Source organism: Styela clava, chromosome 7 (assembly GCF_964204865.1).
Source record: "Styela clava chromosome 7, kaStyClav1.hap1.2, whole genome shotgun sequence".
NCBI classification, from domain to species: Eukaryota; Metazoa; Chordata; class Ascidiacea; order Stolidobranchia; family Styelidae; genus Styela; species Styela clava.
In genome coordinates, this window is record NC_135256.1 from 9,498,757 (window position 1) to 9,513,294 (window position 14,538).

Here is a 14,538-nt window from a genome sequence, read left to right on the forward strand (position 1 = left end):
GTCTAGAGCTTTAGTCTGTCTTTAGATCTGTTCTCATAAGCTTGTTAATGGTGCTATAGTCATTGGGTATAAATAATCTATTTCTTAAGTTTCTTACATTGGGATAATCTGTTCTGACAAAGCCTCATTTAAATGTAAGTGAATTGGTATATTCTTGCTTTGTATTGTGCCTGGTTGCCTGTACTCATTTTAATATTCATCTTTATTGTTTGTCAGGTCACCTTGTCTTACTGATATCTGGATTAAATCACTTTGGGACTGTTGGGAGAAATCTATTCGTTTCATTTCGGGATATTAGTTAAAGAGACATAGTAGGCAAGGGTGATTTGTCAATGGGCAGAAATCCAAATTAACTACTGACTATGAACCTTTCCCCGAGCATCGAATTCCTCGTTTACTTCGTGACATTGGCCAATCAGCAAGATGCAATAAGTGACGTAACAAAGCTCCCCTTTCGCATCCGCTCAGACACTTTTCTCGCTCAGACAGATTTTCAGGCGTGGTCGTAAACATTCGTGACCGTTCATTTGAACCCACGTACATTTGAACCCATGACATCCGCGGGTTCAATCTATATACGGGTTCTAAAACCCATGGGTTAGGTTAGTATGGGTTCAAATATCTATAAAACAAAAAAAATGTCCATAGGTGCAATAGTATGCAGGTGCAATTGTCGTGGGTTCAAATGTACGTGGGTTCAAATGTAATGGAACCGTAAACATTACCTCGTTTTCGCGTTTTTGAACTCTATTCGTTAGTTTTCAGTTGTGTTTCGGAAATTTTAAATATAAATCAGATAATTCAATGATCACCCTATTTTATTTGGAGTTTTAATTTAATTGCAGTAATAAAAATATTAGTGTAAAAATAGCTGTGATAGGCTATGCTAAAATTCTTTACCGGTACTTTTGAAAATCAGATTGTTGTATGCGGTGAATCATAATAATGGTTTGAACAAATACCCCATTTTACAGGCATCAACTCGCGAACCACTCTTAAAATAAACTCCGAAAATTTTGCAATGGTGAAGTACAGGAAGAATTATTCGGGGGTCAAAGGTCGGGAAAAGGTCCATAGAACGGAGGAACGGAGATTCGTCATAACGTCGGTAGATGTCAGAAGTGACCTCGCGACTTTCTGCGTCACCTTAATACCGTATCTTGCAAGTGAGCTTTCCCAGGCGGTTCATCGTTGTATTTTGGATTGCAAAGATGTCATCATCTTCAGACGACGGGGAGGATTATATATATTACAAGTATGTCTAAACAATTTTTGACCACTGTATTGTTGTAGTGAACATGCAGAATAAGGCTATGAAGAAGAAACTTTGCTTATTACAGTATTACAGTATTAGGCCTACTTACAGCTGTACAGACTTAGACTATTGCTACTCACAATTCTTTTTTTCAGAGATCGTCCAGAGTGGAATGATGTAACACCAGTACCACAAGATGATGGACCTCACCCAGTTGTACAGATTGCTTACAGTGAAAAATGTATTCCTTCTTTTATTCACTTTTATGGTTACTTTAATTTATCTTTAGGCCCATCTTTGTTTCTTGATTTTATCTCAAGAATGCTGATAAGAATTTGATTGTTCCCCAGGGCAAATTATATGGCAAACTTAATGGATTGAAGGATCCAATTAATATAAATATTCTGATAGGCTATATATTATCCACCTATAGTTATATAATTGTTACCATTTTTACAGTCAAAGATGTCTTTGATTACTTTCGAGCAGTTTTGAAATCAAACGAAAAAAGTGAACGAGCTCTCGAACTCACAAAAAGTGCGATTGATATGAATCCTGCAAATTACACAGTATGGCAATATAGGTATGCAATATTTGTAATCAAACTGGTTGGTGTATTATGTAAGGTGTTGGGAACACACTGTTGTCTCAAACCTAATAAATCTGGCCGAGAAATGCTGACTAAATTGCAATCGAAGTGATGTGCAAGAAGACTTCTTGCCATCAAAAGGTTGTTCTCATAACTTTTTGCAGAGGCTATATGTTATAGCCATTTGTATCCATGAAAGAATGCGATTAGGCTTTTTTTAACACCTCTGCTGGAAAGATTTGCCATAAAGCAAGCAAAATACTTTCAGTACAAAATTTTTTTTGAGATTTGAAACATCGCAGTGGTTGGGAACTGGCTGTTAATTTTGAATGACTAAAAGCCTTATTGGTGGGGATGGGATAGACAAGTTAAGATGACGAAGTTCGTTACAATATCTGTCACAGAGGCAGAATGACATCATATTTTGTCAATGGCTAAGATTGTGCATTCTTAAAATTACTTTTAGAGCAATGATATTCATAGTCTTTCAATTTGGATAAGGCTGATCAAGTGTAGGTGTTGGAGCAAGATGTCCAGAATGGGGTAGCAATACTCCATACGTGTTGATTTTTTTTATAATTGGGATACAATTCTGCCTCATCCTGTTCAATTTTGAATAGTTATGCTTTCGTACCTATATTAACCACTTACTCTTTGGCTAAATTATTTTATAATCAATTCTATCATACTTTCAAGATCCGTTTTGGGGTTGCTATTTTGACTGTGAGATTTCATTGTCATCCTCCAATTGCCAAGTGTTCTTTACTGCAATATTTCGTAAGATGTATTCGGTCTCACCTCTTTTTACATAGTAGTAATAGTATTTTGATAATTCATACAGTTGTGATTAATGGCATTCTCTCATTTTTATATAGGAGAGTTCTCTTGAAACATTTAAAAAAGGACATTACAGAAGAAATGAATTTTCTCTCTGGTCTTATTACCGAGCAACAAAAAAATTATCAGGTTTGGCATCACAGACGAGCGCTGGTTGAATGGTCAGGGGACCCCTCAAAAGAATTAGAATTTACGGCAGAGATTTTGAATTTGGATCATAAAAATTATCATGCATGGCAACATAGACAATGGGTAATAAAAGTAAGTAAAAGCTTAGCATTATCTTCTGCGTTTATAACAATATTTGTTTGTATATAAAATACATAGAGAATCTGATTACTGCAGATTTTTGTGTGAATGACAGCATTGCATGAAGAGTTTTATGTCAACTTTTTGAACACAATATAATAATGTTTATTATAAATTTGTTAGACGAGGAAACAATAAATTTCGGAAGTCTCGAATTATTGTCTTTAAAATTGAAATTGATCTACTCATTTTGTCAATGATTCTTCTGCCCTGGATACTATTTGATTCAACTGAAATAGAAAAATAAACATACTTATAGTGGCTGAAAATAAGTTGAAAAATGAAGTTAATAATCTGTTGATAATTAGAAAATCACCTTCCATACATTGCAGGAATATTTATTATGGGAAGGTGAACTTGATTTTGTGGATTCATTTCTTGAGTCTGATCTTCGCAACAATTCTGCTTGGAATCACAGATATTATGTTGTTTCTCATACTAAAGGATTAACAGACGAAGTTGTTAAAAAAGAAATTGAGTAAGATCATACATTTCTCATATTGTAAGTCTGGTTATATTCTGTTTATTGCAGAGGTTCCTGGCCAAAGATTTATAGAACACCAAGCGGTAGTGTGATGAACAAGACTCATTCATCCAATTCTCTTGTAATTTCTGAGAGGAAAATCAACATTGAAATTGCATATACGCCGAAAATCAATTTACGTAAAACAAACATTTTTTTCCCATTTTTCAATGAACTGTAAGTTATATAACATGCAGTTATACAGTAAAATCAATATAAATACAATATAAAATACCACACTAATCTAGAAACGAAACCATGCATTTTGAGAATATGTGTATATGAAGCTAGAATCATGTGTTTTATTTGAGCTCAAATGATGGCGCACTTTATAATAAATTCTGAAACAACATTTTTAGATACGTAACAAAAAAGATTGATATGGTCACAAAGAACGAAAGTGCATGGAATTATTTGAGAGGGTGAGTATTTTTTCAAATTTGCCAGCCAGTAGTTACCATATTGGCACAGAGAGATTTGAAATGAAGCATTATTAATCGCTAATTGTTAACCACTTCGGAATATAGTATATTTGAATCATGGGTTTCACCCAAGGTTGCCAAATTTTTCAAACTCATGGCTTGTTCTTGTTGGCATAAGGCGGTTGATTGTCCGGTGCTCTGATACCAGCAATATTGTTGTGATTTAGGTTATTGATTATTATTCTTTATTACAGCATTCTTCTCGATCGAGGCTTAACGTGGAGTGAAGAATTAAATAAGAAAATTCACTCATGGAGAGGAGAAGGATTGAAGTCCCCTCATCTGTCGGCTTATTTGTTGGATATGTATGAAGAAGAACTAGGAAATAAGAAAACAAATGATGTCAAAGAAACACTGCACAAAGCGATGGAGGTTGAATTTTTTATTATTTCCTATGTTTTTTATGTATAGTGTGAACTGGACACCACAAAATTCAATGAGTTAATTGATATATTTTCAAAAATGGTTTGTGTTGATTTGAATCGGAATGGTGCTCGATTTGTATGTGATATTGAGCTAGGATTTTCGGACTTATTCGAAGAAAGACTTACTTGCATGACGCCTGGTTACCAGTCCATGTCAAGAATGGGAATATAATATGAAACAAATATTCAACATTAATTTTGGTTATTCTATCACCATTTATTAAAGGCTTCTTTAGTCTGAATTTTTCCTGTCGCTGGGGTAATAAAAAAATCAATGCAATACATTATTTTCTTCTTAATTTGGAGAAGACCCTTGACAATCAGTCACATAATTGTGTAGAACTACCGAGTTTGAAATTGTAGGAACATTTCCAGTTAGTGCAACTTGCCAAATGTAATAATATATTGACCAATCATAAAATTTCCATAACAGCTATGCAAAGAATTAGCAGAAGACACAGACAAGATCAGACGCAACTACTGGGAATTTTTTTCACGATCTCTAGAAGAACGATATTCATGAGAGACTCTTCCAATCGCTGGAGAAGGATGGCTTCTTGCCAATCATCTGAGAATTTAATTCAGAATACACTAATGATCAATTTCGATCCACATATCATGTGAACCTTTGAGAATCAAATTTGTTGTGCTCCAGCTGGAGACAGCACATACTTTTATTTGTTTTATAAAGAATCATGCAACGGCTACGTTGTCAGTTCAGTGTGAACATTGACCAGTAAATGTATCATTGCTCATTGTGTCCAGTTGTGAATTAGCTATTAGGGCCCCAGTTGTTCGACAATATGTAAGTACACTTTGGTACTGTTATTAATGGGGCAGAAAAGGATTAATGGGGCAATGTGAATTAGGAACTTTTATCATTTATTTTCTATTATGCTAGGCGGTGTGACACATCATGCTAAGCGTTAGAAATACGCTCTCTGTTGCATTTCTGATTAACGCGACACTGGGGATAATAGTGTGTGAGAGGATTGCTAGAATCCTCACCACCGTATGCGGATTCACATAGCGGCTGGTCTCTTACCACTTCCCCAACCATCGAGTCAATACATTTGGAACAAATAACTGGCCAACTAATCCCATACCTGACATGGACTGCTAATCGGACGAGAGGATGTGGTTCATCATATGATTAAGAGAATTATCAACTTTTCTACTTCTACACAAAGTTTTCTTACCTGGGTTTTAGTGTTGGTGGAGAACCGGTACCTATATTCAGAAAGATGCATTGAATGTGGTTGATATCGGATATTGTACTCTTACCGCGCATTGTTTGATCGATCTAACCTGCGTAGCTTGCAATAAATGCTGTATGGACCTTTCCCCGACCTTTGACCCTCGAAAAATTCTCCCTATACTTTACCATTGCAAAATTGTCAGGGCTATTTTAAGAGTGCTTTTGCGAGTTGGCGCCTGTAAAATGGGGTATGTGTTTCAAACCATCATTATGTTTCATCGCATACAACAATCTGTTTTTTAAAAGTACCGGTAAAGAATTTCAGGCTAGTCTATCACAGCTATTTCTACACTAACTTTTATTACTGCAATTAAATTCAAACTCCTAGAAAGACAGAGTGATCATTGAATTATCTGATTTTTATTCAAGTTCCCAAAACACAACTGAAAACTAACGAATAGAGTTCAAAAACGCGAAAACGAGGTAATGTTTACAATCACGCTTGAAAATCTGAGTGAGAAAAGTGTCTGAGCGGATGCAAAAAGGGGGCATTGTTACGTCACTTTTTGCATCTTGCTGATTGGCCAATGTCACGAAGTAAACAAGGAAGTCGATGCTCGGGGAAAGGTCAATTACGTTATTATACAACAGTAATTTATTTATCTTTTTAAAAAAACATTTCACTCTGTAATACACAGTTTTATTATAGAGGGTTATCATTCTCTGTAGTTTCATATGCCGCCGCTGGGGCTCGCGGCTGCTGTTTTCCACCTATTTTTCCAAATGATTGATGCTTTTAGGTGAGTGAACCGGTACCACTCTATTTTGGCAACTCAACTCAAATTCTGTACGTCCAAAAACCTTACTTGAAGTTTTATTTTATCTCCTGGTTCTATCTCCAGTTTTAACCTATATGTTTTTATCAATTATTTTATCGTCTGGTACCGGTATGCTGAATATGGTCGAAATAAACTTAACTTCTACCTATACACTCATTAATATTGAACAACGGACTCCGTTCACCCCTACCTGCATCCCGTGATCCTAAGAAGTCAGCTTCCTATCGATCAGGCTTGACGTTATAAGTCTGTAAGTAATATCCGTTTAGACTTCTTTACTGGTTTGCTGCGAAACAGAATTGTTGTTCTGTGTACAGTCTCCAACTCGAATACAAGTATCACTAGTGTGACATGGATGAACTTCGTATTTTTGTGTGTCTTGGTAAGTTTACTTTTTTGCCCAGAAAAATTGAAGGAAAAGGGTACTGCCATCGTACAGGACGGCAATTGGCCATTTTCCTCCAGGAATAAATAAAAAAAAGTTACGGTACCGGTAACCATAAAATCCGAAAACTGGAAGTTTAAAAACATGAATTGGATTCTTCATATCTGTATATATCATTTATATGTAATCAAAAAAGACAAAAGAACCCGATACCCCAATCCATGACTTGTGCATAGACTGCTATGGAACATTCGGGTCTGGTATAGTTTAGTACGACATGCACTTCTAGTTGGCCTGGCTCAACAATTTTTGCATATGTCAATCCTAACCCTCACCTGACTACGTCACCCAAAAATTACGTCATTTTGACGTCACAGTGGCGTAATAATGCCTACCAAAGTATGCGAATGGTCGTCCAAAACGCGCAGACGAGCACCCGAAATCGAGCAAGCTATTTCTCTCGTTTTCTCGTCACAACGATCACGATAGGAGAGAGATAGCCGGCTTTAGCGAGTTCGTTATCGGCGGCGCAGATGTCATTTCGGGCGATCGGAATTATACTTTGGCAAGACCTATGACGTGATGGCGACGTCGTAGTGACGTAATTTTTGGATGGCATAGTCAAGTGGGGGTTAGGAATAACATATGCAAAATTCGTTATGCTACGCCCACTGGAAGTACCTGTGGTACTAAACTATACTACACCCGAACATTCAATCTATTTATCAAGCTTGTTTTTTTAGTAACAATTTTTTGTCACTGCTGCACTGTGTTGTTTTTGCAATGAAATTGAACTAGGCCTACAGCATTACCGTTTTGCGTCAGGGAGTGTTTTTTTTGTTCCATGTTTTTGTATGAAAAGCACTGTTGTGTTACACATACACGTCTTACATTTATAATTTAAAAGGTAGAAGTTTATTGCATTCAATTATTTACTTCAATTTGCTGTTTTCGGTAAATTGCTCTCAAAGTACTGCCCGATTGTAAATCGCGTTTTTCTGTGTTTGTTTTATTCTTTTTTGGTGGGCGGGCACGTACAATGTACGCTTTTTAACTTTTTTAAAGTTATGCCCATCTCCCAGGTATCTCTGCATTTTGTTTTGTCTGATTACTTTTTGTATTGTTTATGCCAGAGAACCAAAATAAATGACTGATTGATTTATTTGTAAATAAAGTTATTACACAGCCTGTCAGGCTGTGGTAGTGGTATATACAGATATAGGGTGGCTTAGCTAATTTGCGGCCATCAACTTCATCAATGTAATTAATGTCGAAAAAATTAACACACCGTGACGATATTACTCATGCGTTATCGTCCACTTATCCCTCGTAGCTCTGCGAAATTACACTAAAATGCGGCCACAAACAACGAAGTTACGAACTTACGACCTAACACCCGACTTGAAGAAAAAAAAAACGAACCTTTTTTTTATGTCGCTAACTACCCATTGTCCCTGTAGAAAAGCTTGAAAATTTATAGAAATATAAAGAGAATGAGATATAAAGATAAAACTTGTCAGTTGGGTAGAGTTGTGGTACTTTTAACCATCTTTAAAGTTCGCGTTTCTACATTTAAAGAAGGGGGAATGGGCTGGGGGTGCGCATTTCCAAAAGGTCGATAATATCTTTGTCGACCAATATGCGACCATCATGTTTTTGTGTGTTTGATCGCTGTGATGTGGTGCTTTGTTTATAATTTGGCGAATTGTGTTTGAAATAACCGTGTTCTTAAAATATTTGACGGTCAGAAATGCAATTAGAAGCCTAATTTTTTCATGCATGGCTGCTTAAACGATTTCCAAGTCTCAAAATCACTGGTCTTTCGGTCGCAAATACGTCTTCCGAGTATCGTACTCTGGTGGTTTGTATAGATTTAACCCCTGATTTTAGAAAGTTAATTCGAGTTGTAGTGTGTAGAATAAATGCCCATCACCTACAGTAAAAAAATTAATGGGTTAGAAATATTGGTTTCTATTTTATAGCGGTTTGAATGAAATCGTTCGCAAACTGGCTGTACCATTCTACTGATATATGGGTACAGTAGTATGGTTATGAAATATTCCATTTGTTTTTCCGCAGCGCTCATTTCAACATGTCTTGGTGAGTTTTACATTGCAAGTGCACCGAAAACAATGAAGTTTATACCGAGAACTGATCAAACTGTTCGAAGACGCGAACTGCCGGGAATCATCAATTTCATGATGGGTTTGCCTGCACAATATTTACATCGCACTGAAACATGGCCAGGTAACGTTGTCGATATGCAATTTCAATTGTTAGTTCAATTTACAAATTGGATGTATTTCGACTTTTGATGACGAAACCACATTTTTAAATTGATGCGGTTGTAAATTTTTTTGTGTAGATTTTTTCATTCAGTCACGCTTCCTATATTGTATCAGACAAGTAAATCTTTGTTGGCTTTGTAGGTATGGCCTTATGATACACCCCACAATACCATGAGTATCTGAGAATTTCAAGTTGAGATATGATCCAAAGAATATTATCGTGTGTAAATGATTTTGTTGCCAAATACCTGTAAGCGTCAAACATCTCGATTAGAAATCTTTTTCATGCAAATTTGTTCAAAGTAAAGGCATGGTCCTCCAACTGAAAGTCCACAAAAGACCTAATAGAACATGCTATGTTTGAAAGCGTTATACTAGTTTTTTGGGTTCGCAATGTTTATATAATTTTTTTAAGGTCTTCAGAGCATTGATTTGTTCAATCCACCAACAGCGAATGTTCTGATAACGTTACATCTTCCAAAAGGGAACGATTTTGCTTTGAGCAAGGTATTTTTGTTCTATCCATGATATTTTATTGTTTTTAAATATTTTATTCTATAATATGTATCCAGAAATCTTATTTGTGTAAGTGCTTTTTTCACATTTTTTTGTTTAGATTTTTTAAAATTTCCTTATCCATTTATTACCTTTAGATTTCATGTATTATTTCTATTTTAGCACATCATCAAGTACACAACAGATAATTTGGAGTCAAGCATTCCACCAATATTTGAAATGAATTCTGCTCTAATTTCTGATTATTCAAGTCAATCTGTCATTCGATCATTTGTGCTGCCTGATCAAGTAAGTTGAAGACTAGTTGTAATGTTATGCGTGTAGAGTTTATTTACATGTCCATTGATATATATGACTTATTTTTGTCGCTTATGTGTAAAAAAATATTGAGTGTTGATTGTGAATAACAATATACTGCATGAAAAAGTAAATATTGAATGAAATTTTTGAGTTTTCCCCTTGTTTTCACATAAATATTTAAAATAAATGAGTTAGTCATTCTACTTTTTCTGTGAGCTGCTGTCGACAATAATTTCAATCTTACACTTTACGATAGTGTTTTTTAATACGATTGTAGTTATTGGTATCAAGTTCAAAGGAATGTAATCATTGTCAAAATATATGCGGAGAAGCCAGAATGTATTGATCAGTTCAATTAATTTACGAATCTTGTATATGCCTAGTGAGAACTTCATAGACACTGTGCTTCATACACACAGAGGCAGCTTTAAAATATTCTGCAAGTCGCTATGAAAGTTACTAGAGTGTCTAGAGCAGTGGTTCTCAAACTTTTCAAGTCGCTCCCCCTTTTTTGAAATTTGTCAAGTCTCGTACCCCACCTCCAAAATAACTAGCTAACAATAAGCTACAAATAACAGATAGAAAGGCGAAAGCATGTTTTTTTTTAAAAAAACACGATGAAAAAACGTGGATGAAATGTAAATATCTAAAATAAAGAAATGTAAATATCCAAAATAATGCGGTCAGTATGATATCTATCGAATATTTTATTTTTAATTAGCTTCGCGCTCCCCACTGGTCTAGATTATATTTTATTTTGCAGACCTTTTAAATAGCCCTCACAGCCACTTTGGGGCTGGGGCTGGGGCTATATTCATCCAAAATCAACCCCTACATGGTATAATTTGATTGTTACAATTTTTTTTATACTATTTCTTAACCCCCTACATTGATCTGTATAGTTTAAAGGCTCAAGCATCGACAGGGCTGATGTTCTTCAAATGAGGAAACGCATCATGGAGGAAGATGCAATTATTCGTTCATTGCCAATAACAATCACTTCTTTAAACACAAACAATGATGAAGATTGTCATTTCTTTGGAGAATTACAAATGTTGATGGATGCTGTCACACAGTTGGTATGATATAAAACAAGTGATATTCAAATTTTGTTCAATTCATTTAATTTATGAAAGTATTCCATTACCTAATATCATTTTGGTGGTATGATGCAAAGCAATCATTTTGAAATTGTTTTTCCAAAATTTATCTCGGAGACTGACTTCTTTATTTGTGAGTGAGTTCGTGCGACCTTGCTTTGAGCAAATTTTCTATAGAAATATTCTATTATATAGGGCACTTTTCATTTTAATGGATTCATTCGAATCATTCCGAATCAAATGATTCACTTTAATCTACTGTAACTGTAGGAGATCAACTTGCACTGGTATTTTGGATTTACCTTTTTCTTGTCTATAGCGTGAAACTGACACTGAAGCGATGCAGAGTGTTCATGTTCTATTAACTTCATTGGATATTTTATCTCAAAGATATGGTCCCACTTCACCTCAAGTGAAAGAAGCAATCAAATTATTCGAATATTACATTCCTCAGGTGAGCCAGTAGTTTACACTTCTTTAAAAATCGTAGTTCACATGGAGCTCATTCAGTGTCATTCAGTGTTAGTAGGTTTTTCATAGATAAAACTGCAATTTACTGAAAAAGACAAATTTTTTTTATTTCAGTGAAACCTATTCCAATACAGATTGGGATGAATCACAATCGGCATTGCATTCTCAGCACAATCTCAAATTTCTTAAAATACTTCCTGCAAAATTCAACATAAAGTTAAACAAATCAGCGCCACCCCCGATAATATGACTATTTCCTGCTGTTATATTGTTTATGTAAAGTAGTTCTACTTCTCCTTTTTTGGCATTTGTCTGTATGTTTCTTTCAGTTCATTGAATCATTGGAGGGCGTTTATCATGGAAAAGTGTTGTGTGAAGTTGATGTAACTGGTGCTGCTCCCGCTGTATCTGATTATCTGGTGAGATTCGAATATTTTTTCTGCTGGATAATTGACTGACCCCTGACCCATATTCAAATTTTCTTCAGCATATTATTTTTTTTTTTTTGGAACTATCCAGCTGGTAGGTAACACTGAGCAGCTTCCACAGGATACATCTATACATTGATATCCAGCATCTGATTGATTAGTTATTCCAATATTCAATCTATATTCAATAACCAAATGAGAAGCTATCATTTCCAAAATGTCATATGTCTTAGTTTCTTTTCATTTCTCCACCACGATAAATCTTGAAAATTTTATGCCAATTTATTCATAGACTTGATTACATTTGAAAAAATACCTAATTTAGTTTTGCGATTGAAATGGTTTATGCTATAGTAATTATGTTGTATATTTTTATATGTATGATACTTGTTTCTAAATTTCCTATGAAATCTGTTATTACATCTAAAATTCTGCTGTTATATTTTTGTTCATTGGGGAACGTTTTTATGTCAGCGAAACCGTTGTCTTTCGTTTTGCGAACTCATTTGTGCCTGGTGGTGAGGCGAATTTTTAAGACTACGGTAGTCTACTGTGGCAGATCGCATACTACTTTGTTCTGGCCTTGGTCTCCATGTATTTGAGCATCGCTTTCATGTTATTATATATTAATCTTTCATACCACAATATTTGTAGATACGTCATACACGAAGTCTTCAACAAGCCGCTGTTCCTGCGTCATCTGGTAATGCAGTTAACTTTACGCAGCTCAACCTTGCAGAACCAAATACTGCAGAATTTGCAGTAATGTTCAGCATCATGCTTTGGCTCATGATTGGGTTTTTCATTGCTGTCCTTGTTGTAACTTATAACATGTTTTTTATGGACCCAGGCAAGGATAATATTATTTATAGAGTTACTAGCCAGAGGATTAAAATGGATTAAAGCAGAGATGAAACAGAAATAGTGGTTATTTGATTGTGGATTGCAGAGTTTTTTGTGTAAAATTGAAATTCAAAGTTGTTTCTTGCGTCGTTATATTGAATACTGTGGTTTGTGGTTATTGCTTTCCAGTTGAATTTGACTTCATTGGTTAAAATCGATGTTAAGAATCAAATTTGTTCCTCATGCAGTGAGCCAAAGTATCCAAGTCAATGCGGTACTTTCATCAAATATTCAATTTTTTCATATTGCCACCTTGGTGTTTGGCATCAAAGTCGCAGGAATTCCTATTATTCATAGATAGTCAGATCCATTGGTTCTAAAATCGTGAACCTATTATTCTACTGATTGATCCCAAGACTTTCTATGCTCGAAAAGTATTGTAAATATAGTAAACTACACTTCGAATAAGCCTTTAGGCAGGCAGTTGTAAGCTTTTCCCATATTGACCAAAATCTTTCAGCTTCGGCATCAACTACCCAATTTATTATGATTTGAGTGAGTTGATGGGCATGAAACACCGGTGACGATTGATTTGCGGGCTCCCTCGTATTATGTGAACCAAGGAAACCGGAACATAGTACGTGGGGAGTCACTTGGCTAGTCCCCAAACTCGTAATAGAACAAAAATGAGAAAAATTGGACTAAAATTATGTCCTAACCCTAACCTGGTACACATACTACGTTCCGGTGCCCGCCGGATATGATGATGATATATATATATCACTTATAAATATTGTTGATAGATCGGCCAATTATATGTTATGCATTGGGATCGGTACTTGACTGGAAAATTGTCCCAAAATTGAGATATGCTGGAATTTTTTCACAGTGTTTTAAATGTAAACTTTCTATCGACTGCATATCAGGCAATGTATTTGGCAATGTATACTTCTCCATGATCTAATTTAATTACTACAAAATGGAAATCATTTCGAGCATTGCATTTTATGGTATTTTAATTTTTCATTATCTTATATCATTGAGTAATGATGACCAGAATCTGTTCTATGAGCATTGATCATATCTTGAATATTCATGGGTGTATGCCCTGATTTTTGCGTTTAGTTAACTAGATCTCAACTCTCCTTTCACACAGACCAAAAACGAAAATCATGTTTGTATTATTTATCTCAGCCACAGTCAACAATGTGGCTTTAGTTGGTTATACTAGTCATCGGTTTCGAATTTATATATTGTTGATGTCAAAGTTCAAAGAATTATGTATTGACATGTTGTCCACTAAAAAACTCGACTAAAGCAACATAACGTAGTGTGTCTTCGCTATTATAACTGAATTATATTTGATGTATTTTCTTTGTTGTAAGTTCCTTTATGGCTGATAGGTATGCTCTTCAATATCTGACCGTTGTATATCAAATTTATTTTGTGTTTGTGCAATTTTCTTCTATTTACTCAATGAATATCTATTTAGTAGTGTGTAAAAGGCCATTCTAGAATATCTGTAATACCGGGTGTAATACTAGAGTGAGCTCTCGGATTCGGAATAGAATAAATCTCCAATATTCGGTCTTGGTTCATCTGTACAACCTGCGCGGATACTTATCGTGGGAGCAAACCGGAGTTACAGCGGAAGTTTGTTCTAGTTGAATTTACTCAAAGTGCAGAAGTCCAATCGCCATCGTGGGATTACTATCAGACTTCAACAAATAATTAGGTCATTTTGCTAGAT

General features: G+C 35.2%; 2 protein-coding genes across 2 annotated transcripts; both read left to right on the forward strand.

The window, feature by feature from the left end:
- Positions 1 to 1,094: 1,094 nt before the first annotated feature.
- On the forward strand, positions 1,095 to 5,180 carry LOC120329065 (protein farnesyltransferase/geranylgeranyltransferase type-1 subunit alpha-like). The gene is made up of 8 exons (XM_039395680.2): positions 1,095 to 1,255; positions 1,411 to 1,496; positions 1,715 to 1,838; positions 2,720 to 2,942; positions 3,323 to 3,468; positions 3,873 to 3,935; positions 4,190 to 4,367; positions 4,854 to 5,180. Exons 1-8 carry the CDS (start codon positions 1,212 to 1,214, stop codon positions 4,941 to 4,943), a joined length of 954 nt encoding a protein of 317 aa, XP_039251614.2. The 5' UTR covers positions 1,095 to 1,211; the 3' UTR covers positions 4,944 to 5,180.
- A 1,457-nt stretch (positions 5,181 to 6,637) lies between these two features.
- LOC120329058 (renin receptor-like) lies at positions 6,638 to 14,295 on the forward strand. Its single transcript, XM_039395672.2, has 8 exons — positions 6,638 to 6,839; positions 8,922 to 9,089; positions 9,546 to 9,637; positions 9,809 to 9,934; positions 10,849 to 11,025; positions 11,366 to 11,500; positions 11,847 to 11,936; positions 12,600 to 14,295. The coding sequence occupies exons 1-8, from the start codon at positions 6,809 to 6,811 to the stop codon at positions 12,846 to 12,848; spliced, it is 1,068 nt and encodes a 355-aa protein (XP_039251606.2). The 5' UTR covers positions 6,638 to 6,808; the 3' UTR covers positions 12,849 to 14,295.
- The last annotated feature ends 243 nt before the right edge of the window (positions 14,296 to 14,538 follow it).